We start from the raw sequence: 26,893 nt of genomic DNA, 5'->3' as shown, positions 1-26,893 counted from the left end.
GTGGGGTGAGAGGCACTCCCACCCCCACAGTCAAAAATCCACGTATAACCTTTGACTCCCCCGAAACTGAACCGCTCGTAGCCTACTGTTGACTGGAAGCTTTACTAATAACATAAACATTTGATTCACATGGGTTGTGTGTGACATGTGTGTTGTACTTGTATACTGTAGTGTCACAGTAAAGTAAGCCAGAGAAAAGACGATGTTATTACAAAAATCATAAGGAAGAAAAAATGTGTTTCCAGTACTGATTGAAGAAAACCTGACTGTAAGTGGCCCCCACAGTTCAAACCTACGTTGTTCAAGGGTTGGCTGTATTTTGAAAAAGTGCTGTGTGGGGGTCTTTGTGGGGACACATTCTTTTGTTTCTGGAGGCTAAACCCTAGTAGTGGGGTCGCCTGGTTGTCTGGCGGATGGTCAGTTTTGTAAGAAATTGTCAAATGGTTTCCCAAAGCGGCTGCAGCACCACTCGTGTTTTCTCTGCTCCACGACTGTGGAGGGGCGGGGGGCAAGGCGGGAGGGGGAGGTGCCCTGCCAGCCGACCAGACCTCGGCCCCTTGGGAAAAGGGCCCTTTGAGATCTGACGTTGAGAGTCCCTGGGCCTGCAGGGCCCAGGTTGTTCTCCTGGATCCCCTGGATTTAGGTAAAAATGTTTCTCATAGAAACGTGGGTGTGCAATGCTTCTTAAATTTTAGATTGTGGAGGGCAGAGGGACTGAATCAGACTCCTGGAAAGAGGGCTTGGAAATGAAGGTTTTAAATAAGCTCCCTGGGTGAACATGATGTGCCTTAATGTTTGGGGACCTCTGAGCACAAGGATGTGGAAGAGAAGGCAGGGCGTGCCAGGTGGAGAGAACTTCGTGGGAGAGGACAGGTCACAGAGGCAGGGATCAGGAATCCGGGTCCTCACATGCCAGCCAGAGATCTGGCACTTGCTGAGGGCACTTGGGAGCCTGGTGGGAGCCCAGTGGGGCAGTGAGCGGTTGGGTTGGGCTTTTGTAGGGCCCCCCTGCCTGCCACAGTGTGGGTGTGTAATCAGTCTCAGGGAGGGGAGAATGCGGAGACCGCAGCAGGCAGGGGCAGGTGGAGGAGGGATGTTGATTTCGACTCCGCAGACTCTCCCCTGCGGCTCTTTTTAGATGTCTGGCTCCTGGCCACACCCTGCTCTGGATTCCCACCTGGGGCAGCTCTGACTCTACTCACCACACTCCAGTTCTGGCTCTGCCCCTTCCTCCTCCTCCTCCTCCAGTGAAGACAGGTGGGCAGGCTGCCAGATGCGGGTGAGGGTTTGGGTGCTTCTGGTGGCCCGGAGCATCTCTGGTTGTTCAGGTTGTCTCGGCTCTTTGAGTGCTAGTCCAGAACTCTGGTGGGACTTCCAGGCTAGGCTCTGGTATGCATTAGCTGGTTTGCCCCTCCCGTGGGGTCCTCCCTGCCTTCCGGGACCTCGGCTAATCCCCAACTTTCCCAGGACAGGTCCCGCCACCTCCCTGCCTCTGATCTGTGAATGGAGGTACTACTATCAGCTTCTGCCTCCTGGGGTTGTTGAGAGGTTTGGTGAGTTAAAGACAGACAATAAATATAACTATTATCTCCTGTATGCTTCTGCGTGAGCCAGTCTTTCTCCCCGGGTGCCGTTTGAATCTGCGTCCCTGTGTGTCTCATCTGAGGCTCTGTGTATCCAACTTGACACAAACCAGCTGAGCAACCTTGTGAGTTACTAGACCTCCCCACTGTGCCTCAGTTTCCTCATCTGCAAAAGGGGCTTAACAATAGACTTTTTTTTCCCCAGGGAGGATGTGGAGACTGAATTCATGACCTCACCTAAAGAGTTTAGATCAACGCCTGACACACAGCCGGCCCCCAGCTGCACGAGCATCATCATTAGGGCGTGAGCTCAAGTCCCACTGTCTGCAGCACATGTCCCCTCCTCAGCTCTGGGGCCGGAAGCACCCGTGGAAGCATGTGGTTAATGGGGCAACAGGGGACCAAGCCTGCGAGGGTGACCTCTGTTTCCCCAGCTGTGGAGTGGGGATGACAATAGCACCCACGGAGGGTTGGTGCACAGGCGAGGTGGGGGCTGGGCTGAAACACATCCTTGGCACATAGCCCCCCCCCCCCCCATATGCTTGCTGTTACCTTTCCTTTATAATAGTAGCGTCTCCCCCCTGTGGTCTTAGAGGATGAAGTGGACTTGTCAGCACTTAGGCTGGCGCCTAGCAAGCAGCAAGCACTCGCCGGCGGCTGGTGCTGGTTATCGGTGTGCATCTCTGCCTGTGCTTCCCTGGGGTGCGATGTGGCCTGGGCAGGATGTGGCCCTGGGCATCTGGCCCCACAGGTTTCTCTACCACCCCACTTCCTCCTCACCCCAACCTCCTGCCCCCACCATCGCCCCATTCCTCACCCCAAACTTCCTGTGAACTCTGAGGGAGGAGGCTTTGGCAGCCTGTGTGGCCTGCCCCAGCCCCAGGAAGGGGTGCGAGCAGCCTGAAAACCCAGGTGGGGTTGCTGCTCCCCTCTCTGCCACCAAAGTGTCTCCCGGGGGACCCCATTTTGGTGACTCCCCATCTCTGGCTCCAGGTCTCTGTCTGCCCTGCACCCCCACCTTGATTTCCAGAACAGGGAATGTCGGGGTCCCCAAGGGTGTGTCCCAGGTGAGGACAGAAGAGAAAGCAGCAGAAGCAGGGTTTCCCCCTCCACCCCCCCTTTTCTGAGAGGGGGGCAGAAAGAAGAGTTGTTCATTAATTAACCTCCTGCCATGGCAGATCTTAATGAGACAGATGGGCCTCATTAGAAAGCAAGGAGCCCCAGCGTTCGCCCGTTTGTCAAACCCCAGTCCCAGGGCCAGGTGGGGTCTCCCGCTGGCCCCAGGGAAACTGGAACAGGAAGTCTGGGAAACTGAGGAGGGCCTTGGATTTGGCCCACTGCCTTCTGAGACGAGGAGGGGCAGGGAGCCTGGACACTGGGTCCAAGGGAGGAGGGGCTGGGGGCGCGGTCTCCTGGGTCCGAGGGAGGTGGGCCTGGGAGCCAAGGTCCTTCCCCAAACACACCCCTCTCTTAAATGCCAGCCGGAGAGCCCCACCCCCTCCTGCCCCAGTTAACCCCAGCCCTGCAGAGCAGCGGGGGCAGTCTCCCAGACCCGACGGATGGAGGAGGTGCAGGACCGACGCCGGCTCCGTGGCAGGATGGAGGCCCAGGAGCCCGAAGGCCCCCAGGAGCCGCTGTCGCCACCGTCGCCAACGTCGCCGCCTCCACCGCCGATGCCGCTGTCGCCCGTGGCCCCCGAGAGCCCCGGGCTGTCCCCACCAGAGCAGCCGTCCGAGGCCTACGCGCGACAGCTGCTGCTTGAGGAGTGGGGGCCGCCGGGCGGGAGCCTGGAGCTGCCGCCGGGCCTCACCTGGAAGTTTCTCTTTCTGCGGCGGCCGCTCTACCGCAACCTGCTGCGCTCGCCCAACCCCGAAGGTGCGCACGCGGCGCGGGCGGGGTGGAGCTGGAAGAGACGGGCTGTCACCGGCTGTAGCTTCTCCCCCCGCCCCCAATTTACTTACCCAGACTGTCTGTCTCTTCTTTACGTCTGTTTCCTTGTCTTTCTTTTTCTGTTGCTATTTTCATCATCTGTGCCTCTCTCTGTGGCTTTGAGGCTCTCTGTCCCACCTAGCCTCCGTCTCTCTCTCTCCCTGAGTCTGTCTGCCTGCCTGAATCACTCCTTCCCTCCTGCCCTCTCTCCTTTCCTCCCTCTGCCCATATTCTAAGTCTGCTTTTCTTGGCGCCTCTTTGTCCCTCTGTCTGTCTCACCAGAATGCACGTCGGCCCTCTCCCCCAGGACGTTCTCAGGGTTCTCCCCGAGCCCTGACTCACTCTCGTCCCTGCCAGGCTGGTCTGGCCTGGTGGGTGGGGCACAGCTTCCTGCCCTGTGCGCGCGGGAGAGCAGCCCTGGGGGCAGGGGGCCCTCAGGGAGAGTGGAGAGGGCCAGCCTCAGCAGGCCTGAGGCTGTATCACCTACTCATTTCAGGCATCAACATTTATGAGCCAGCACCCCCTACTGGTCCCACACAGCAGCCCCTGGAGACTCTAGGTGAGTGCTTGCTGGCTGGGCCCCGGGGGAGGGGCCGGTCGGAGACCGGGCACCTGCTCACCCATCGCTCCTCCACCTGGCAGGCAACTTCCAGGGGTGGCACATCAGGACTGAGAAGCTGCAGCACAACTGCAGGTGAGTGGCTGGGACCTGGTGGCCTGCGCTTTACTCCCCCCTCCAGCCTTCCTTGCTGTGGAGCCTTGGGCAAGGCCTGTCCCTTCTTGACCCTTGGTTTCCCCATCTCTAACACGGAGTTCGGAGCGCATCCCCCTCTGAGGACATGGTATGGACTCAGACTGTCAGGTGCTGAGTAGACACTCGGGGCCTATACGTGAGCACCTTCAGGGCTTCCTGCTCCCTGGGGTCGGGCCCAGCTGGGCCAGAGAATGCCAGCTGGTCCCAGAGCCCGCCTCCCCTGCGCCCCCTCTCACAGCTGGACGGTGAAGCAGCAGTGTGTGGATCTCCTGGCAGAAGGCTTGTGGGAGGAGCTGCTCGATGACGAGCAGCCGGACATCACAGTCATGGACTGGTACGTGCCTCTGCCCGCCAGGTTGCTCACAGGGGCTCCCCGAAGTGCAGGCCTCGCCCCCTCCTCTCTTTGGCCTGAGCTCCCCACCAGGACCCTCCTGCCCCTGCAGGATCCAGCGCTGCCCATGGCCCCTTCTCCCTGACACTTTCAGGTCTGGAAATGTGGCAGGCCCGAGGCTGCCAGTTCCTCCACAGATGCTTGTCTTTCTCAGGACAAGCTCCTCCTTCTCCTTACCCTTCAGGAGCTGGGTTAACATGGTGCCCCCAGGAAGCCTCCCCTGGCTAGGCCCCACCCTGTCCTGGCCATTCTCACTTGTCACAGCCTAGTGACAGGTCTGGCCTGCCACCCCCACTGAGCTGTGAATCTCATGAGGGCAGGGTGTGGGTCTGTCTTGGTCACTGCTGTGTCGCAGCACCACCCAGCCTGGGCACACAGAGTGGGTGTCAGTAAGTGTCTTAAACGGGGTTAGGCCCAGAGGTTGGGGTTGGGATGTTGGGGCTGCGATGGCAACTGAAGGCCTGGACCCCACCCCCAGGTTTGAGGACAGCCGGCTGGACACGTGCGTCTATGAGCTGCACGTCTGGCTGCTGGCCGCCGACCGCCACACCACCATCGCCCAGCACCACGTGGCCCCCCGGACCTCTGGGAAAGGCCGTCCCAGCTGCTGGGTCCAGGTGAGACTCCCAACCCAGCTGCCACCTGGGCCGGTCCCAAGACCTCACAGAGGGAGGGGGGAGGAGAGCAGGGTCTGTGGGTCCCTAGTAAGGACTTCTCTCTGGCCCGGTGCTGCCACAGGTGTCACACGTGTTCCGCCAGTATGGCCCTGGTGTGCGCTTTGTCCACTTCCTGCACAAGGTGAAGAACCGGCTGGAGCCTGGTGGGCTGCGGCGGACAAGGGCGACGGACTCCTCCGTGTCCGTGCAGTTCAGGGAGTGACGGGCCTGCTCGGACCCCTTCCTTGTCTCATCCATCCACCCCTGACACCTCCCTGACGCTCAGGACCACCCTGATCCCTTAACGCCTTCCAGACCCCCGCAGCTTCTCCCTGATCGCTTACCGCCTCCTGGGCCCCTGGATCCTGCTGGGTCCTTCCTTGGCTTCTCATTCCACATCTTCACACATCCCCGAATGTCTGACTCTTCAGCATTTCCCCTACACTGTCTGGACTCCATGAGGGCAGGGGTCCCCTCTTCCTGAGACAGTGCCTGACAGACAGGAGGTGCTCAGAATGTTCTTGTTGACTAAGTGAATAAATACATGTGGCCAAGGGTGCTGAGTGTGTCCACGGTCTTGCTCCTCAGATCTGCACTGAGTTCCTGCCCCACTCCACACCCTCCAATCCATGATCCTCCAGCACCCCGAAACTCCTCCCCCTTCTGCACCTCCCTTGACCTCCAATCTTGCTACATATCCTTCGATTTATGGTCTCTTAGCATCTCCACTACCTCTTTACCTGTATGTCTTGACTCTCAGAATCTCCCCAAATTTCTCTTCGGCCTCCAAACCCAAGGGATCATCCCCCCAGAGCTGTCCCCATACCTTTTCTTCCCCCAAGACTTTATGTCTTTCCTTTAGCTTCTTTGAAAGGCCCCCAGACCCAGGTACTCATAGAGGGCCCTTAACCCTGGGGGTAGGGTGGGAATAGGTTGCAAATTCAAATTTGAAGAAATATGGAAATCTGAACTAAAGTGTCTTCTGTGTGTCAGGAGGAGGAGGAGGATTGAGAATATTTAACGACCTGTAGGTCCTAGGCTCCGGCCAGACCCCACAGCAGACCCTGGCCCTAGGCTGCGGCAGGTCCGTGAAGGCCACCTGCACTCAGGCATGAATCCTGAATCTGGGGGTCCCAGGCAGGCCAAACAGCTGGGGGGGCATTCAGGGAAGGTTTGTCTCCCAAATAGTGCGGGAAGCATAGCAGTGTTTAACTCTTGGCCAGCGGTACCTCTGCATGCATACACGTGTCCTGTGGCGGCATCTTTGTGCATGTCTAAATCAGTGTCGGGATCTCTGAGTGTGTCCCCCTCCATAGCATTGTCACAGGTATGGGCTGCTCCTGGCATGACCACCCTGCTGTCTCCCATCCCACCCCTGTCTGTGTGGGCTTGGGTCCCAGACACAAGCAGATGGCCAACAGGGACAACTTCATAAGGGCTGTATTGCAAGGAAGGCAGGGTTGGGGAGCAGACAGGAAGCCCTCTCCATTTGGGGCTGGGGACCTTCAGCAAGTCCCAGGAACAAGGCCAGGGGAAGGGCTCAGCACTCAGTGGGGGCTGGAGATGAGGAGCTCCTCAGACATCAGTAACACCTGCAACAGAATTAAAATAACAACAACAACAACACAACAACAACAAAAATGATCACCAGGGAGTGCCAGGGGCTCCAAGATGCAAGGCGTCGGAGGTTCTAAAAGCCTGAGATGAGATGGGTGGCTGGGGCTGGGCTCTGACCTCAAGAGCTAGGTGTCCTGGCCTGGGAGTTAGGGGTTGGGAGCTCCTGGAGCTCTTGGGGTAGTGGGGCAGGTGGGTGGCTTTGGAGGGCACCATGGCTAGATTTAGGGTCCTAGAGTCTGTGAGTTTGGATACATGAGTGCAGGATGGGCTGGGGCAGGAGACTCTCCAGACTGGGCCTTTGGCTCCAGAACCTTACCAGAGGCTCTGGCACTGGGTTCTGGGGTTGAAGCTGTCCCAGAGGGTCTAGGTGGGTGGGGAGCATAAGGGCTAGGTGCCATGTTCCTAGCATTGGGTCTGGGGGCCTTGAGGTCTGGGTCAGATTTAAAGTCTGGGAGACCCTGGAAAGCTCTGGGGCCTGATGATTTGGGGAGGAGGCACTGGCTTTGATTCTGGGGACTCCAAGGTGAGGGTGTTGACGGCTCCCCATTTCCAAGCCAGGGGTGGCAACTCCGGAGTGAGTGGCCTTCCCTGGAGAGTGCAGGCGTGGTGGGTAGGCAACTGGGGGGTTCAGGAAGGTTGGAGGGGGTTGCTGCCTGAATGGAGGGGGTGTTGGTGAGCTTCTGAGTCTGGGAATTCCAGAACAGGGTCTGAGAGATCCAAGAGGCATGTGCTTCACAAAGCCTGTGCCAGTGAGAAGGGGGACCTCAAGGACTGGGTCCAGAGACTCCCAACTTGGGTCAGGGGCTCGGCTATCTGGAAAAGCCAGTAGGCTGGGCGGTGGGGCTGGGCCTGGGCCTGGTGCTGGGTTCAGAGCTCTGGACGCCAAAGTGCGCGCCAGGGCAAGGCAGGGCCGCACCTGCAGTAGATGGAGGAGATGGCGTTGGACCAGTGGCCCAGGATGCCCCGGCGATACTCTTCAAGGCGCGGGTAGGCGCCGGCGGTGAACTTGCGAGACTTGCCACCCTTGCCGCGGCGGGACCACACGGTGAGCTCGCAGCGCGGGGCCACCACGAGCGAGGAGATGACGTTTGTCCACTCAGAAGGCAGGAAGGGGAGGTCGGTGCCCGGCTCTACAGCCAGCTCGGCGCCTGCGCAGCAGTTCCCATAGTAAGGGTCGCTCTTGTCGTAGAACCTGGCGCAGGTCTTCGTCCCGTCGGGGTTCTTGAGGTCGGCAGGTGCGGGGCAGGCGCCCCAGACACCGGGGACCTCCACCAGGGCGAAGACCAGCAGCAGTGGGCACAGCGGGGACATGGTGACACTGCGGGACGCGTCCCCTGCAGGCTTTTATGCTCCTGACCCGTGGGAAGGGAGAAGCTGTGAGATTAGGACTCCGGCAGGGGAGGGAGGGGAGGGGAGGGGAGGGAGGGGAGGGGAGGGAGGGTACTCCTCCCTCAAGAACCCAGAGACCTTCCTAACCAAGCTCTCAAACCCACAACCCAGAAATACAAGATGGACATATCTGTATGAAAGTAGCAGCTTAAGACTTTATGTGGCAAACAGCATTCTAAAGGAAGTCAATGAACAGGACTTGAGGACCAGTGACTTGCAACAGAAGGGTAACAGGGTTAACGGGTATAGGTGGGAAGATCTCTTAAACATCGCCCAGGAAGGGGGCACCCCTCTCCCCCAGCCCTCTTCCAACCCAAGGAGAGGCTGAGGGGGGGAAGGAGGAGGGGCGCCTGGCCTTCAGGCTGGGCAGGTCACAGGACCTCGGGAAAGCAGAAGCTGGAGATAAGGAGGGAGAGGCCCTGGAGGGGAAAGGGGGGGGGGCAGGAGGAGAGAGAGGAGGAGCTCCCTCCTCTCAGGAGTGGGAGAGCTTCCTGACCAAGATCCAAACCAGCATCTGTGAAGTATGGGATGGCCTATTGGTGAACCACTCCAAACCATTGCAAGGCCAAGTGCAAAGGCTGGGAGAAAAAAGCTGTAAAGATAGAGTGCTGACAAACTGGCAGGAAGATACCAAAGGCCCCCCGACCCCCAGGAGGGTGAGCCTAGGAGGGGGAGAGGGAGGGGGAGGAGGCTGCCACCCCCTGCTGCCACTCCCTAGGAGCTAGAAGGTTTTCCATGAGGTTGGAAATCTTTTCTTTTAATATATATTTTATTGATTATGTTATTACAGTTGTCCCATTCTTCTCCCCTTTATTACTCTTCCTCCCACACCCCCCTCCCACCAGCATTCCCCACCTTAGTTCATGTCCATGGGTCATACATATAAGTTCTTTGGATTCTCCATTTCCTACAGTATTCTCAACCTCCCCCAATTTTGCACCTACCATTTATGCTTCTTCTTCCCTGTACCTTTTCCCCCATTCTCCCCCCTCCCCCTCCCCACTGATAACCCTCCATGTGATCTCCATTTCTGTGATTCTATTCCTGTTCTAGCTGTTTGCTTAGTTTGTTTTTGTTTTTAGGTTCACTTGTTGATAGTTGTCCGTTTGTTTTCATTTTCTTGTTCATAATTTTGATCATCTTCTTTTTCTTCAATAGGTCCCCTTAACATTTCATATAATAAGGGCTTGGTGATGATGAATTCCTTTAACTTGGCCTTATCTGGGAAGCACTGTATCTGCCCTTCCATTCTAAATGATAGCTTTGCTGGATAGAGCAATCTTGGATGGAGGTCCTTGCCTTTCATGACTTTGAATACTTCTTTCCCGCCCCTTCTTGCCTGTAAGATATCTTTTAAGAAATCAGCTGACAGTCTGATGGGAACTCCTTTGTAGGTAACTCTATCCTTCTTTCCTGATGCTTTTAAGATTCTCTCCTTATCTTTCATCTTGGCTAATGTAGTTATGATGTGCCTTGGTGTGTTCCTCCTTGGGTCCAACTTCTTTGGGACTCTCTGAGCTTACTGGACTTCCTGAAAGTCTATTTCCTTTGCTAGATTGGGGAAGTTCTCCTTTATTATTTGTTCAAATGACTTTTCCACCTGTTGTTCTTCCTCTTCCCCTTCTGGTACCCCTATAATTCAGATGTTGGAACATTTAAAGATGTCCTGGAGGTTCCTAAGCCTCTCCTCATTTTTTTTTGAATTCTTATTTCTTCATTCTTTTCTGTTTGGTTGTTTTTTTCTTCCTTCTGGTCCACTCCATTGATTTGAGTCCCAGCTTTCTTCCACCACTATTGGTTCCCTGTGCATTTTTCCTTCATTTCACTTAGCATAACCTTCATTTGTTCATCTAATTTGTGACCAAATTCAACCAATTTTGTGAGCATCCTGATCACCAGTGCTTTGAACTGTGCATCTGATAATAGGTTGGCTATCTCTTGGTCGCTTAGCTGTATTTTCTCTGGAGCTTTGACCTGTTCTTCTGTTTGGGCCATTTTTTTTTTTTGTCTTATACTTGTTATGTATGAGGGGCGGAGCCTTAGGTGTTCACCAGGGCAGGGCAACCCAGTGTCTGGGTTGTGAGGCTGTATGTGGGGGTGGGGTCTGAGAGGGAACAATGGTGCTTGCTGCGCTTTCTGTCAGATTTCAGTCCCTTATGCCCCTTCCCCCAAGAAAACTGGGCCTTTCTGGCACTAATCCTGTGTGGGTGGGCTTGTGCACGTTCTAGAACCCTGTGGGTCTCTCCAATAAACTCTCCTGTGAGGCTGGGAGTCTCTCCTGGCACCTTAACCCCCACAGGTGTTTTCAGTCAGTGCCCAAGGCTCTATTTCCCAGCGCTGGAACCCTGGGTTGCATGCAGTGCCTTGATTCACAATCACTGCCTGGCTGGGTCTGCCAGTTGCCACCCCGTGCCCAGGGTCCACCTGCTGTGGTCTTGCTCACCTGGGATGCCTTATGCGTCCAGTCCCACCGCTTTTTGTGCCTCCACCCCTCTCCGTCCGGCTGCCTGACTCCGCCCCTCCTACTGGTCTGGATGAAAGTATCTATTTTAGCTCCTTGGTTGTCCGACTTCCATACAGTTCAATTTTCTGTCAGTTCTGGTTGTAATTCCGTTTCTAAATTGTTGTTGTCCCTATATTGGTTGTGAAAGGAGGTACAGTGTGTCTACCTACACTTCCATCTTGGCTGGAAGTCTGAGTTTGGAAATCTTGATCTATAAAATAAATTGGATCAGTTGAAATGTATAAAATTTTAAAACTTTTATATAGCAAAAAACAACCTAATAAAAACCCAAACAAAAACCTAATGTAGGGGAGATCAGACAATTGTTGTAACATACAGTGAGTGCTTACCAACCAGGAGGCAGAACTGACATAAACAGTAAGGAGCAGGAGGGTAAGGGGAGGGGCCTGAAATCTCAGGGTGGGACAGGGCCCTGGGCACGTGGGAGCCTGGCCAAGGCCCTGCAGAGACCCTTCGGCATCTCTGGTCTCCTGCCAGACATGAACAGGGTCCAGATTGGATGAGCTGCTCAGGCAGACAGTAGTTCAAGTCTGTGGTTCTGTGGTGAGTCCAAGTCTGGGCCTCAGTTTCCTCATCTGTAAAGCGGGTGCTATTTCTTCCTACACTATAGGATTGTTGTGAAGATTGTAAGGGATAACGGAGCATTCGAGGGTGCAAGGGACAGCCCGGCACCAGATCCCAGCTCCTCCCTGAGCATCTGCACATGCCTCCACCTCTGGGCCTCATAGAGACAGTGGTGGAGCCCACCTCAGAGTGCTGGGGCAAGGAGTCGAAGGGGCAGTCCGCATAAGAGCACTTACAGCAGGGCCCTGGCTAAGTGTCATAGGACCACGTGCCGTCGTCATTATCATGAAAGCCCTTAGCATTGTGCCTGGCACACAGTAGGGCTCCATCAATGTACACCAGCACAGCTAGTCACTCAGCTGAGCAGACTCCCTGCTTGTCCCCTCAGATGCTCTCTGCCACTTTGGCTGGGGTAAGGCAGTGATGAAGAGCCAAGGGCTAGAAACAGGGAAGTGGGTTCAAATTTTGACTCTGTCACCTTGTCAAGTGACCTTGCTTGCTGTGACCTTGGCCAAATGAACTCACATCTCTGAGCTTCAGTTTCCTCCTACCTTCAATGGGATAATAGAAAATGATAATAGAAATAGGACATAGTAATATAAAATCACTGTATATTAGAAAGTAATTTATAACTAATACAATGAAACTTTCATAAACGTGAACACTCCACATACTTGTTATTTATAAATGTAACATAAGTACTTAGTGTGTGACATTGAATAAGGCAACAGCACACCTACAAACACATAAAGCATGAAGTGTGGTGTCCAGCACATGGTAGGTGCTCAGTAAATAGGAGCTACGGTGACTCTCCCTGTAATGACTCTGAGGCCCCGGGCCTTGGCCTGGTGCTGCCCCAGACCAGACCTGGATCTGGCTCTCTCCTCTCCTTCCATGACCACATGAAATCTAATCTCCAGCCACTGACTTCCCAGGGGTCCTCTTTGACCTCAAGGGCATGGAACCTCCCAGGTCCACAGCTGTGCAAGGGCTGGGATTCAGGGATGGAGACATGGTAAGTGCAGCTGCCTGGATGCAGTCACCCAGAGCTCCACCTGCCCAGTGGGGCCATGAGCTTCACACACAGGTGGTGACATGGGACAGCAAGGAGCCCCAGATAGTTCCTGGGGACAGGAACACAGGGCCCATTGGGCCACAGCACACAGCCAGCATCAAAGAGAACCCACAGAGATCCCAGTGTCCCTAATGCAGGGACACACACATGGGCAGGGGCGAGGGACAATCCTTCACACAGTCTGCCACTGGTGGTCACTCATCTCACTGGTGTCTATACACACTGAGTGGAGGCACGTGTTTGCTACACAGTCCCAGCGAAACAGCCCAGACAATGCCCCTCCGACAGAAGCACACTCCCACCACCACCGACAAGCCCTCAGCCCCAAACCTCTCACACTCCACACCCACGCATCTCAACTCGAGAGCACGCTGACATGCCCACGTGAGGACATACACGGGCATCTTCATCCAGAAACCATGCCCTCACTGTTTACACACACTGGACAAATAGTAGAAAATAAACAACTCTTTTCACACATTTTTTCTTCACGTGGAAGAATGCCTCTCCTTGAGGAGCCCGTGAGCCCTGGAGAGAGTCAGACAGTAAATCAATGATTCGAACACAATATAAGAAGAGTTATAACAGAGGTATTGCAAAGGGCTCTGGCGATGCAGTGGGAAGAATAGCAGGTTTGGGGTTCATTTTTTAAAATTCATTTCTACATTTTGATTTGTATAATAAGAAAAAATCCTCGTTTCAGATCTCACAACCTTGATTTGACACTTTTCAGCAGACCACAGAAAAGGAGATTGGTATATATACACACACACAAAATTGCCTCTAGAAGAAAAAAGAAAGTATTAGTCTTAATCAGAGTAGTACTTGAACATAAATGTTATAGACAGCACACGACTTACACAAATGCTGTCTGTTGCAGAAATACAGTGAAAGGTTTGGATGAGTACTTAAGTTCACACTGGTTCATCACACCTCATTAATTACATTTCTGTAACGATGTCACCAATTGGGACTATTTGTTCCGGGCTCTCACCACGCTCCAACGCAGCCAAAATAACTGCGTGGTTTGGAACAGTGGTCCTCAAAGTGGGGCCCCTGAACCAGCAGCATCAGCAGGAGCTCCTCAAAAATGCAGATTCCCCAGCCCCCCCAGTACTGCATCAGAAATTCGAAGGGTGAAAGTCCAACAACATTCAGAGTGAAAACCAGACCCCAGTCATTATCAAAAAATGTCTCCTGAAAGTATTTCACCTATTTATTCAAAAATATCTACTGAGTCTCTACGGGGTGCCAGGCTCTGAACAGGGTGACAGTGGGACACAGTGTGACCCAGAGAGCACAGGTCCAGCAGAGTTCTCATTCCAGTTGCTCTTACACTCCAGCTCTTGCTACTTTCAACCTTTGTTTTTCTCTCTTCTTCTCATCCCTCATGCACCTCGAGGATTTTCTAACAACAGCTCCAATGAAGGCATGGTCTGCTACTTAAAGCAAGGAGGCCTGCAATTCCGAGAAAAGTCACCCGAGTTCACCCCGTGAGAAGCAGAGAGCCAGTGGGGTACGAGAGGCCCTTGCTTATACCCAACACCAGGTCCGGGTCCACAGGGTGACGTTGGGTGGGCTTATTCGGAATCCTGCCAGCTACACCAACTAAATAACAGTGTAAGAAATGTACAAACCTGTAGAAAATTTCTATGAGTTTATTTGAGCCAAACTGGCAGCATATGCCAGGAGGCAAGATCTCGAGTGCTCCCTCAATGTTACCAATGATAGCCATTCGTGTGGGTGAGTACTGGTGTCCCCTCTGACAACCAGGAGACCTGTGTTGAGTATGGTGGGTTGGTGCCAACCATCCATTTCAGCTTCCCTGTTGTCTGCCCTCCTGCTTGCCGGCCCTGAAAAGCTAAAAACTGTACCTTCCAGCCTCCCTGCAGTTAGGGGCCTTTTCTGTGGAAGGTCTTTCTGATTACAGCAGTTTCCTGATGGCAGTTGTCCCATAGTTGTGACAAATTCCTGGTGGTGCTGCCTTCCTCTTCATGGCGGTGGCAGCCCCTTCCTAATGCGTAGTCGAGATCCTGATCCTACTATTGACTGAAAACTAACATTGCCTGTGTGTTTTGTTATCAACAAGGATTTATTTGGGAAAAAGAAAGTGCTGTGACCCAGTGCATGTAGGTGTGGTAGCCACATGCACACTCCTGGCCTGCCAAGGAGGAGGAACATTTACAGAAGGAAAAGGAAGACAAGAGGAGGGAGAATTAGAACACAGAATTCTTCCCGTAGAGTCCTCGTGTGCAGGGTTCTTGTGATTACCTTGAGTGTGAGACCACCCACAAGCCCAGCCTCTTCCCACAGACCCTCCCAATGGAGTATACTGTATTTTGCTGTGTGTAACGCACATTTTTTTGCCCAAATTTTTCATGGAAAAATAATTATGTGCATTATACATGGTGTAATAATCACATACCATGGGTATAATAATGGGTATAATAATCCTGTGTATAATGAGCACATAGGCATGGGTCTGTATTGTACAGGACAAAATACGGTATTTTCCTTAAGTTCCAGTCAGTCTTTCTCACTAGAAAGGAAGTGGGCCTGAGAAAAGCCCAGGTTTATAGTTTGGCTTTTGAAGTTGTACCTAAATGGTCAACACACAGCCTATTTGTTTAGCCTTCCTGACACTGAACACTCTATAATAAATCCCTTTCTGCAAAAAATGACCTAGAACTATGTGGATTTGCCATGGCTACTGTAACAAATTACCACAAACTCTGTGGCATAAAACAACAGAAATGTATTCTCTCACAGTTCTGGAGGCAAGAACTCTGAAATCAGTATCACTGGGCCAAAATGAGGGGCCAGCAGGGCCACAATTCCTCTGGAGGTGCCAGGGGGACACCCGTTCCTCTCCTCTCCCTGCTGCTGGTGGCTGTTGGCACTGCTTGGCCTGTGGCCCCATCACTGTAGCCTTTGCCTCCTCTTCTGTGTATGTTATCTCCCTCTGTCTTCCTCTTACAATGACACTGGCCCTGGCATTCAGGACCCACACTAGTAATCCAGTGTAACCTCACCTCAGAATCTTCCATTTAAGCACATCTGCAAAGACCTCTTTTGCAAATAAGGTGACATTTGCATGTTGCGGGGGTCAGGACATGGATATCTTTTGGAGAGGCATTCTGTAGCCTGCCACAGGCACCAACACAAAACCTTTCTTGAGCGCCCACCGCCCCCCAAGCCTGATTCCCCATCATCAGCCAGCATGGGATCCCTGTTCATGTGCCATCTCCTTCCCTCTGCAGCCACTGTCTGCTCTGCCCTAGGTCCGGGAATCTGGACACCAGCTGGGGCTCCCTTGCCTTCTGTCTTCCAGCTGGGTTCAGCCAGTGGGAGGCGTTAGCAGAAAACACTGGAGGGGGAATGAGCTGTTGGGTATTGTCAACAGAAAGGATTATTGATAAGAATTTATCTGAGCCAAAACAAAGATCTATGCCAAGGAGCCAGATCTCAAATGCTACAGAGAATGACAGTTTGCAGTTTCTTTTATGCACTTTTGGAATTAAGGTGTGAATGTAAGGAAGATTACCTGAAGGCGGGAGAAAGCAAGGTGGGGATGGGATTACAGGCTAGTTAAGAAGGTTCTGTGCTTTCTTAAGGGTGGGTATGCCTTCCAGGAGTATCACTTCTGACTCTCAAAGGTGTGTTAACCCGGATGCACAAGAACAATGGACAGAGCTGGCTTAAAATCCTCTCACTAAAGAAGTTGTTGGCCTGGGACATGACTGCCCACCTTGACCTCCCCATTTAGGAATTTACAATGAGATCACCCTGTGAGGTTACTTTCCATAGAACCCCTTCTTTTCGTCCACAGTGTGTACTCTCCCGCCTCCTTCCCTCCTGGGCTGTGGGCTGGCAGAATCTCTCTGCCTGGAAACTCATAGCCACTCCTTGTTGTGTCCTTTCTGGTTTAGGGAGGGTAGTAGCTTCTGGCTGTTAGCTGAGCCTGGGTTGCTTAGCTTTGCTGGTGTTCCTTACCCATGCCCCACCTCTGTACAGTGCTGCTTAAACAAATCCCTTACCCCACCTGACGGTGACATTGGTCTCCTGCAGAAACCCTGGCTGATACAGTCACATAGTCATACGGACACTCATCCGAGTGATGTGGAAGAGGGCTCTGCCGCAAATAAGGACAAGCATAATTTTTGTTTGGCTGGCAACAGCTGTGTCTCTTTTGTCCATTTTAGAGATGGAGATACAACTTCCTATCTTATTGACAGTTCACAGATTAGAGCTTTTTAAAATCTTGATAAATTGATTTAATATTGAGTACTATTTTGTGCCAGGGATTATGCCTTAGCACTTGACACGATTTAACACATTTAATCCACACAGCCACCCATTGAGGAAGGATATTGTAACTATTTTACTGATTGGAAACTAAAAGTTTAAGCGACTCCCCTAAAGTCACACAGTGGTTAAATGAGCAGAAATTGAAATTCTAAGATCTCTCTGATGTCAGAGCTTACATTTTTAACCACCACAACCACGGTGCGTACTTACGGTTTCTGAGATACTTCCACTTGTCAGTTGAGGTGGTAATTGCTTTGCATATATTGCGTCTATTCCACTAAAGGTACAAATACACATCACTCCCATCTCCACCTCACTGAGGTCGAACTCACCATCTCCTCACACCCAGGCTCCCTCGTCCAGTCCACTCTCCTCTAGTGAGGCCTGAACTTTCAGCCTCACACATTGCAGCAGTTGCTCCCTTGCTTAAAAACCCTGCAAGGACTCCTTATGTCCTCTCCAGGGAAATCCAACAACGCTTAAAAGATCTGACAGGTACCAGTGGACCAGGCAGCTGTCTGCCTGTCTGACCTCACTCCCAGGCACCCCTCAGTGAGCTCTGGACCCAGCACATTGCCTCCTTTCTGTGCCTCAGACTTTGATGTCTGGTTCCCTCTCCATTCTGTAGCCCTCTGATGACGGGGTCTGTGGCTCAGGCAATACTGTACTAGGCAGTTAAACAGACCTCAGGAGACCAAGGACGATAGGATATGGAAAGTACCCCAGAGTAGAAAGCTCAGGGTGCCTTGCAACAGATTGTTGTATGGTGGGTCTTAATGCCCGGGGTAACCTTTCCTCCCCTAGCATATTGCTGTTCATATAGTTTTAACCCCTGATCTTTCTTATCAATGGTCATTCAGCTTAGACCCTCCCCTGACCTTTCCCCCCTTGGCATGGTTCAAGTCATATGGTAGACCCCCCTAAAGGAAGAAAAAAGGGGCCAGATAATAGCCTCATCTGACTCCCTTACTAGCCCTTGCATGACCACTCCCTTAAGCATTAAGCCCTAGAGATAACATCTAGGCCTCAGCTATGTTTCAGCTCCAGCCCAGAAAAGCGGCCAGGCTGGCTAACCCCATGGCCGACAGTGGGAAAGGTGTGATGACTAATGACCCCATGCAAAATGATAAAGCCAGCACCATATGCTATCGTGGCACCAATTGCCAGAGAGGCCTATGACCTTGTTAAACATGACTGCCATTTTACTCTTCGGAGCTTGTGTCCCCAGGACTGGAAATTACTGGAAAGCAGGAACAGAACTAACAGTTCCTGACAGACACAGGTAGGCCTAGGAGGAATGGAAAATCACCAGGCAAGAAACTGTACCGTGGGAAACTGCCTGCCGACCCTACCCAGGAAAAACAGATGCCTGGCTACGATTGGGGTCTGGGGTCAGCCTATACGGTGTAACAGGATGCAGCTTTAACATGCGGCTGACAAGATGTGTCAAGAACAACGGTCAGCAGAAATGGCACCCAGCAACCAGCTCTAGCCAATCAGACTCTGACTCCCAACCAGTTACCCTTCATGGGTCTTTGTGCTTAAAAACCCTGCCCTAAGAACAACCAAGCGAGTCTTAACCTCCCTTGGTTGGTTCCCCAACCTCCCTTGGTTAGCTCCACTTTCCCTCTTATTCCTGGCTGATAAACCCTGCTCCTTGACTCATTGAGTCCATCTGGTTTCTTGGGCGACTCTGACCTAACAGTTCCCTGCAGCCACAGGCAGCAGATAACACTGGAGCAAACTGCAGCCTCATGTTACAATGCCCCAGCAGCCAAGGGCCACACAACAGCAACCCCCTCCCACCTGTTAAAAAATCCAGTTATAATCCAATAAGAGCTCAAAGCCCCCACCCCTCAATGCTGGTGCCTCTCTCCACACTACGCCCCTCTCCTTTCTGGAGTGTGAATAAAAGCTTTATTTTCTACACTTTCTTCTCTTTGTGAGTTCTTTCATGGCCCATGTCATCAACTACCCTAACACCATGCCCTCGTGCAGAACATCAGCAGAGACCACAACCCTAAAAAGATACACCTGGAAAACTGGTGAATATTCTATGGAGGTTTCCCCCTGAGACCTCCAGATAAAGCCTGCAAGAGGAAGGACCCAGTGCAGACTCTTTCTGTCTCTTGAACATGCCTGCATCATTCCCCTTCTTTTTCCACAGGGGTGTTCCCTCTGCCTTTTTTAAAGCCTAAGCTCTAAGGGCCCTTTTTTGTCTCTGTAACTTGTTTCCTGAGCCCACACAGCCCAGCTGGCTCACTTCTTCCACAGCTCACCCCTTCTACCTCTGTGATTTTGTAAATAAACTTTTGCTTATATTTGAGTCTTACCTGTGATTCCTTTCTTAGCCAGAACTCAAATGCTGAGATTGCTGAACTGAGGGCACTCTAGCTGCCAGAGATATTCTGGTGCCATTGCAGCTAACAACACCATCCATGGAGAATCAATGGGCAGGTGGATGGATGGATGGATGGATAGGCAAACTTTTCAAAGGGTGGTATCACTAAGTTATTTGCAAATGGAGAAAACTAAAGTTTAGCAAAAGGCAAGTAGATTACATATGTCTGGACATCCGGCCAAGATGGAGGCATAGGTAGACACACTGTGCCTCCTTACACAACCAAAAGAAGGACAACAACAACTTTAAAAACAAAAACAACCAGAACTGTTGGAAAATCGAACTGTATGGAAGTCCAACAACCAAGGAGTTAAAGAAGAAACATTCATCCAGACTGGTAGGAGGGGTGGAGACAGGCAGCTGGGTGGAAAAAAACTCTCAGCAAGGCAGTGGCTGGTGGGCCAGGCGAGGTGGTGGCTTTCAGACAGGCAGTCCCACATTCATGTGCAGATAAACTGGGAGGAACTACTAGGGAGCGAGATAGACCACACAACACAGGGTTCAGTACAGGGAAATAAAGCCTCAAAACCTCTGACTGAAAACTCTTGTGGGGGTTGAGGCGGCAGTGAGAGAAACTCCCAGCCTCACAGGAGAGTTTGTGGGAGAGAGCCACAGGATCCCAGAACATACACAAACCCACCCACCTGGGAATCAGCACCAGAGCGCCCAATTTGACCGTGGATAGCTGGGGAAGTGACTGAAAACTGGCAGAGAGTGGAGCAAAAAGAACTGTCCCCTCTTAGACCCCTTCCCCATATACAGAATCACAATGCAACCAAATGGGTTGCCCTGCCCTGGTGAACACCTAAGGCTCTGCCCCTTACTGTGTAACAGGTGCGCAGAGACAAAAAAAAATGGCCTAAATGAAAGTACAGTTCAAATCTCCAGTAAAAAATACAACTAAGTGACAAAGAAATAGCCAACCTATCAGATGCAGAGTTCAAAATACTGGTTATCAGGATGCTCCAGGAACTCACTGGGTACTTCAACAGCATAACCCCCCTCCCCCACAGCAATGACAGTTGCATTATGTGAAATAAATATCTACAGGGAACCAACAATGGCAGGAAGGAAACCAGGACTGGAATCAATGGTTTGGAGCAAAAGGAAGAAAGGAACATTGAACCAGAACAGAATGAAGAAACAAGAATTCAAAAAAATGAGGAGAGGCTTAGGAACCTCCAGGACATCTTTAAGTGTTCCAACATCTGAATCATAGGGGTGCCAGAAGGAGAAGAACAGCAGCAAGAAATTGAAAACTTACTTGAAAATACAATGGAGAACTTCCACAATCTGGCAAAGGGAATAGACTTTCAGGAAGTCTAGGAAGCTCAGAGAGTCCCAAAGAGGTTGGACCCAAGGAGAAACACACCAAGGCACATCATAATTACATTAGCCAAGATTAAAGATAAGGAGAGAATCTTAAAAGCAGCAAGAGGAAAGGAGATAGTTATCTACAAAGGAGTTCCCATTAGACTATGAGCCAATTTCTCAAAAGAAACCTTACAGGCAAGAAGGGGCTGGAAAGAAGTATTCCAGGTCATGAAAGGCAAGGACCTCCATCCAAGATTGCTCTATCCAGCAAAGCTATCATTTAGAATGGAAGGGCAGATAAAGTGCTTCCCAGACAAGGTCAAGTTAAAAGAGATCATCACCACCCAGCCCTTATTATATGAAGTGTTAAAGGGACCTCTCTAAGAAAAAAGAAGATAAAAATATTAACAGTAAAAGGACAACAAACTCACAGCTATTAATGACTGAACCTTAAAACAAAACAAAAGAAAAATGAACTAAGCAAACAACTAGAACAGGAATAGAATCAGAGAAATGGAGATCACATGGAGGGTTATCAGTGGGAGAGTGGGAAGGGGAGAAGGTGGGAAAAGGTACAGAGAATAAGTAGCATAAATGGCAGGTAGAATATAGACAAGGGGAAGATAAGAATAGTATAGGAAATTTAGAAGCCAAAGATCTTATGTGTATGACCCATGGACATGAACTAAAGAGGAGGAATGCGAGTGGGGTGTGCAGGGTGGAGGGAAATGGGGGGGGGAATGGGACACTGTAATAGCATAATCAATAAAATATATTTAAAAAAAGAAAAAGGCAAGTATACCACTAAAAGTCAATGGGCAGAGAAATGTCCCATCAAATTTAGCTCTGACTTCAAAGTCGGACCTCCACCACTTCACACTACCTCAGAATGAGTGCTTGCATTGCCAGCTGCCACACCATTACGGAAATGAAAATGAACGAACACCAGGAGAAACAGAGGAATACCACAAGCACACAGGTCTTACAACTGTAAGGACACATTAGTAACAGGATCCCAAATAATCACAATGCAGTCATGAGTGGCATGATGATCTTTCAGTTAACGATGGACCACATATACGATGGTGGTCCCGTTGAATTATAATGGAGCTGGACAGTTGCTATTGCCTAGTGACACTGTAGCTGTTGTGACCCCCTAGCTCCATACATTGCCCATGTGTTTGTGGTGATACTGCTGTAAACACCCTGACGTGCAGCCAGTCACATGCAAGTAGAGCACATCCGGTAGTGTACACTACACAATACTTCATAATAGAGGGCTGTGTTACTGTTTTATGTATTTACTATACATTTCATCATTATTTTAGAGTGCGCTCTTTCTATTTATATAAAAGAGTTTGCTGTAGGACAGTATGTGTGTTAGGCTGGCAGCAGTCTATACACCTTGTGTTTACTGCATCTTTGCACTATTTTCTCTCGTGTTTGATGCAGTATTGTGTTGTTCTGTACATTAGGAACCCTAAATGTACAGAGTTTATGCAGTCCATAGCAGTGGACAGAGCGTCCTAGGTCTTCACGTTCACTCACCACTCACTCACTGATCACCCAGAGCAACTCCTGGTTCCACAAGCTCCTCACACGTGAGTGCCCTATGCAGGTGTGACATTTTTATCTCTTATACCACATGTTCACTGTGCCTTTTGTGTGTGTAGATATGTTTAGATACACAAATACTTTTCATTGTGTTATAACTGCCTACAGTGTTGAATACAGTTCAACCTGCAGCACAGGTGTGTGGTCCAGGAGCGACAGGCTACACCACACAGCCAAGGTGTGCAGTGGCGGCACCATCGCGGTCAGTGTAAGGGCACTCTGTGACGTCCGCACAACGACAGATTCCCCTAAGGATGCATTCCTCAGAACGACCCCTGGTGGTAAGTGACGCGGGACTGCAGCTGAGAACTTTGACACTGGTGCTCTCCAAATCCCTCAGAAATGGGACCTGCTCAGGTGGGGAGATCCAAGAGTCAGAGATTCATGGAATGTCAAAGGAGGCGTTCAGGGGAAATAAGACTGGTCGGTGGTCCACAGGGTCAGCACCAAAGTGGTCACAGAGGTCAGGTCTCTCTCAAACCAGCCCTGGAAATGGAATCCCCACAAACACACACACCCCACAGCACAAACAGCATCTTTTCTTCACTGTTTGCACAGTTTTGACAAAAAATAAACACTTTATTGGGTGTGAGTTTGAAAACTCACACAGATAAATACATAAATAGTGGATGAGTGGCAATAAATTAAGAAATGTGAGTGAGGCATAAATAAAATCTAAGGTGATGGCACAGGTTGCGGATGGGCCTCGGGGTCAGACACACAGGTCTCCACTGGCGACACATTTCAGGTCATGGGTGAGGAGGCGGAAGAGGTTGAATGTGACAGAGGCTTCAAGGCAGTCAGTGGACTCCTGTGGGGAAGACAGAACAGGTCAGTGACCCAGGTCATGATCTGGGTCCCAGTTGTCCCCAGATACTGGTCACTCCCTGGTCACTTACCTTCTTCACAGACACCTGGAGGCGTCGCAGCCAGCGGTGGAGGTATCCCCGGGGCTTGGGGCCTGCTGTGGCCTGAGCTGGGACCTGTGGGCAGAGGAGGGTGCTGTGTGAGGCAGGGCCTGGGACACGGATGGACCTATGTAGGGGAGAGTCAGAGCCCACAGACATGGCCCAAGAGCCCAGAGCACTCACACAGGCCTGAAGCTTGGTGTGGATGTAGTGAAGCGTGTGAAGGGGCTGGTCCAGGATGTCCCCCAGGGTAGAGTTAGCCACAGTATCCAGGACCTTCAGTGTCAGGGCCAGCTCAGCCTCCAAGGCCACGGGGCGCTCCCACACCTGACGAGGGGAAACAGGTGAGAGCTGCATGTGAGACAGAAACAGGTGAGGAGGGCTGAGGAAGGAACAGTAAAGGTAAGGTCAGGACAGGTGAGAGGACACAGCCAATGTGGCAGGTGAGGAGAAGAAGTCAAGGAGAGCAAAAAGACCGGAGAGTGAGGAGAAGGTGAAGAGGCCACTTAAGCAGGCAGAGGAGCAGGGCCAGGTGAGGGCAGGGCCAAGCCTGACTCTCCCAACTCACGTGCAGCTGCCTCAGGTCCCGGGTCCTGGGGAATGGGTGGGAGCTGCAGCTCCAGTTCTTCACCAGCAGGGACTCCTCCTGGAGAGCAAGGGCAGGGGTCAGCACACAGCTGGAGGGCTGAGGTTAGACCCCTGCAATGGGACTGGGGGGAGACCAATGACATAAGGAGTGGGGTTAACCTCCAAAAGCAGGTGGAGGCATCTCCCCTGCAGAAGAACACGAGTCAGCCCAATGCAGCAGCAGCAGGAGTCAGCCCACTGTGAGAAGTGCACGGTAGCCCAGCTAGGGGAGGGTACAGGTCCACCGTGAGCCAAATGGAGCATGGTAGCCCACAGAGGGAGGGTGGAGGTTGGCCCACAGCAGGTGGGGCAGTGGGGAGACTCACCAAGGCATCCTTGGCCCTCCTGAAGGCCTTCATTTCTTGTGGGGGCAGAGACTTGAACTGGGCCATGGAGCAGCCGCTTGCACCCGGGAGGGTACTGAGGGGCGTGGGGGCAGGAACTGCTCCCATCCTGGTCAGCTCCATGGTCATCAGCATCAGCACCAGCATGCAACCCACAGGCAAGTCTGTGTTACAGAAGGAGAGACACATGAGGGCACAGACAGTGTCAGGGGCTGAGGGTGGAGGCTGTGGGGAGGTGGGGGGTCATGAGCCATGAGGTGGGGGCTCACCCAGCTGCATCCTCATCTCTGTCTCTGGTCTCTGTCAGCACAGGGGGATCCAAGTGTCCACTGAGAGGCTGTCACCAGGGTCTCTCACTCAGCCTTGTTTTGTGTCTGTGACCTCAGTCTCCTCTTCTGGCTCTCAGTCTGCTGCTCTGTGTGTGTCTCTGAACTTCCAGCTCTGCTCTGATGGAACACCTGCCTGAGCTCCATGGTACAGCTTTTAGCCTGGACAGACGGGCAATCCCAGCTGATGTAGGAAAAGTGAAAACACAATGGCCACTAGGGGAGGCCCCAGGCTGGGGAAGCTGGTGCACAGTGTGGCCTTGAGCCAGGTGAGCAGCTGGAGGGAAAGAGAAACTGACACAGATTCAGGTTCACATAGAGGAGGTGTATTCCTAAGATGAGTCTCAGGGTAGGGGCAGCCTCAGCCCCACAAAGGGGGGTCACAGTGCCCTGACAGGGAGGGGACAGAGGGACTTGTCTTTGTGCAGGATACTGCAGTGCAGGGAGAGGAGGATCAATGCAGTGCTAGGGTAGTGCCAGAAAGGACCTGGAACTTTCAAGAGAAGTTATTATGGGGAGGGAGAAGAGGAAGGGAGAGGCTGAAGCGGGTGAAGGGGGGAAGAAGAGTGTCAGAAAGGGAAAGCAGGCTAAAATAGAGCAAGGAGACCAGCTACTCCCTCACTCCCACAGCTGATACTGAGAGAGAAGGAAGAGGAAGGAGGGGAACCTCACTAACATCTTTAACTGTCCAGGCACCGAGGGATGCGGGAATGGGAGGTTCTCTAGGAAACTGCGTTGTGGCCAAGGACTTCAGGGAACCAGCTCAGTTTGCGACAAATGCCTTCATTTATTCACCAAGTATTATTCAGCCCCCACTTTGTGTCAAGCACAGCTCAAGGTGCCTGACATGAGGTATTGAAAAAAAAACCCCTACAAAACAACCCTTGGAGGAACTTTTACTAGAGAGGAGTGACAGAAAGTAGGAGAAAGGGGTTTAAGCACAGGTGTACGTTACATCAAGGAACAGAAAATGAAAGAACTACAGAGGGGTGACGGCAGGGTATATGTAAGATATGGTTGCACTGGATGAGGTGGCCTGAGAAATCACATCTGAATGAAGACTTAAAGAAGAGAGGGCAGCTATGTGAAGATTGTGAGGGGAGCAGTCAGTGCAAAAGGAAAAGAGAGACATCCCCGTTTTGTTCAGTTCTTTATGTCTCACCCCATCACAAAGCCTTTGCCACTTGCAGAGCTAAACCCATGGTGATACCGAGGGCACCCTGGACTTTCCCTACAGTTTAAATATGGAGTAACACTGGCAGAAGGGAGAGAAGCTGAATGTTGTGACCTGTTCTAAATATAAAGCATCTTCAAATAATCAAATTATAAAGTTAAATAAATAAATAAAAATAATAAAACGTAGGGACTCAGATGTTAAGAGGCCTGCCCAAGGTCACGAAAGAATTAAATGGTGAGGACAGAATTTTAAACAAGTTTTCTCTGACACCCCAGGCAGTAACCATGGCACCGTGCACCTTCTGTGTAGCTGGATCTCCTGGATATACAGACAATGATTTTAGGACGGAAGGTGCCCACTGCTTTTTGACATTGACTACCACCCGAAACCCTTTGTCCATGATTCATAATTCCCGAGAGAGTGGACAGAATCTTCATTTGGGAATACGGAACTCTGATACTTAAAAATGTTTCAAAGCCAAGAACGGAAGTGTGCCCCTGTCACCTTCCAGGGCACTGGTCAGTTTCTGTCAATTGCAATGGCCTTAACTCAGGGCAGGAGACACTGCATCAACAATGAATTCTGAAAATGGACAGAAGATCTCAAAATTCCTAAATTCATACTTGTTTTTCTTAGAAAGGAAGTGCCGTGAGGTGGTTGAGAGCATGGGATTGAAACCTGGCTCTGACCCTCACAGCTGGGTGCCCTTGGCAAAGAGGCCTGCAGTTAGCAACCATGATTGCCAGCCCCCAGACTTGGACACATAAAAAGTGCAATTGGTTGTGTATTTACATGTGTGATTATTTAATAGAGACCATTAATGAAGACCATCCTATGGCCTCAGCTGGAAGCTTTAGAAACACTACTTCAGTGTACATTACTCTTTTGCAAGAAAAGGATAAGAATGGCATTGTATGGATGAGGAAACTGAGGCTCAGAGAGAAGTAATTACGCAGTAACACCATAACTAAGAGGGTGGCTCAGAATTGAAACTGAAGTCATTTGATTTCCCTGGCTGAGCATTTTGAACTGAAAAGTGTCCCCCAAATGATCGCAGGGGATCAACCAATGTAAATGCAAGTATATTTAATAATGGCAATAAATTACCACCAGAAGACAGAATAGCAAATTACATAGGGACTTCACAAACACAAAAGTCACGTGAGTAACAGAATCAAAATACTACAGTCAGCTGAGGACTTTGGGCCCTTGCACTGCCAAATCCCTTAGGGGATGAGGCCTCCCCAGTGGGGAGGTCAGAGTCACAGATTCACAGAATCTCAAAGCAGACACTGAAGGTTGAGATCAGGACGTGGGACCTGCCACGGGAGACGGCGTTCTGGGCTTCTGTAACCAGAAAGCAGAAACTGGTCCGTGGTGCATGCAATCAAC

The 26,893-nt window shown here is 51.4% G+C and overlaps 3 protein-coding genes across 3 annotated transcripts; 1 reads left to right on the top strand and 2 right to left on the bottom strand.

Moving 5' to 3' along the window:
- The first annotated feature begins 3,083 nt into the window (after positions 1-3,083).
- NCCRP1 (NCCRP1, F-box associated domain containing) lies at positions 3,084-5,871 on the top strand. Its single transcript, XM_045846826.1, has 6 exons — positions 3,084-3,458; positions 4,009-4,071; positions 4,155-4,206; positions 4,505-4,600; positions 5,136-5,274; positions 5,396-5,871. Exons 1-6 carry the CDS (start codon positions 3,143-3,145, stop codon positions 5,534-5,536), a joined length of 807 nt encoding a protein of 268 aa, XP_045702782.1. The 5' UTR covers positions 3,084-3,142; the 3' UTR covers positions 5,537-5,871.
- Positions 5,872-6,735: 864 nt separating this feature from the next.
- Positions 6,736-8,272, bottom strand: SYCN (syncollin). The gene is made up of 2 exons (XM_045846916.1): positions 7,847-8,272; positions 6,736-6,905 (listed from the first exon to the last, which is right to left on the bottom strand). Exons 1-2 carry the CDS (start codon positions 8,239-8,241, stop codon positions 6,896-6,898), a joined length of 405 nt encoding a protein of 134 aa, XP_045702872.1. The 5' UTR covers positions 8,242-8,272; the 3' UTR covers positions 6,736-6,895.
- Positions 8,273-22,831: 14,559 nt separating this feature from the next.
- LOC123823688 (interferon lambda-3-like) lies at positions 22,832-24,283 on the bottom strand. The gene is made up of 6 exons (XM_045846644.1): positions 24,268-24,283; positions 23,981-24,162; positions 23,596-23,673; positions 23,211-23,354; positions 23,019-23,102; positions 22,832-22,930 (listed from the first exon to the last, which is right to left on the bottom strand). Exons 1-6 carry the CDS (start codon positions 24,281-24,283, stop codon positions 22,832-22,834), a joined length of 603 nt encoding a protein of 200 aa, XP_045702600.1.
- Positions 24,284-26,893: the final 2,610 nt, after the last annotated feature.

This window comes from Phyllostomus hastatus, unplaced genomic scaffold (assembly GCF_019186645.2).
Source record: "Phyllostomus hastatus isolate PE091 unplaced genomic scaffold, TTU_PhHast_1.1 phas_contig_5, whole genome shotgun sequence".
Taxonomy (NCBI): Eukaryota; Metazoa; Chordata; class Mammalia; order Chiroptera; family Phyllostomidae; genus Phyllostomus; species Phyllostomus hastatus.
This window is presented reverse-complemented; position numbering and strand designations above follow the sequence as displayed.

Coding starts and splice junctions, on each gene's coding strand:
- NCCRP1 (XM_045846826.1), top strand. CDS start 3,143: ATGGAGGAGGTGCAGGACCGACGCCGGCTCCGTGGCAGGATGGAGGCC. Junction 4,072..4,154: donor GCAGCCCCTGGAGACTCTAG/GTGAGTGCTTGC, acceptor TCCACCTGGCAG/GCAACTTCCAGGGGTGGCAC. Junction 5,275..5,395: donor GTCCCAGCTGCTGGGTCCAG/GTGAGACTCCCA, acceptor GTGCTGCCACAG/GTGTCACACGTGTTCCGCCA.
- SYCN (XM_045846916.1), bottom strand. CDS start 8,241: ATGTCCCCGCTGTGCCCACTGCTGCTGGTCTTCGCCCTGGTGGAGGTC.
- LOC123823688 (XM_045846644.1), bottom strand. Junction 23,674..23,980: donor GGAGGGCCAAGGATGCCTTG/GTGAGTCTCCCC, acceptor CTTGCTCTCCAG/GAGGAGTCCCTGCTGGTGAA. Junction 23,355..23,595: donor GGGACCTGAGGCAGCTGCAC/GTGAGTTGGGAG, acceptor TCCCCTCGTCAG/GTGTGGGAGCGCCCCGTGGC.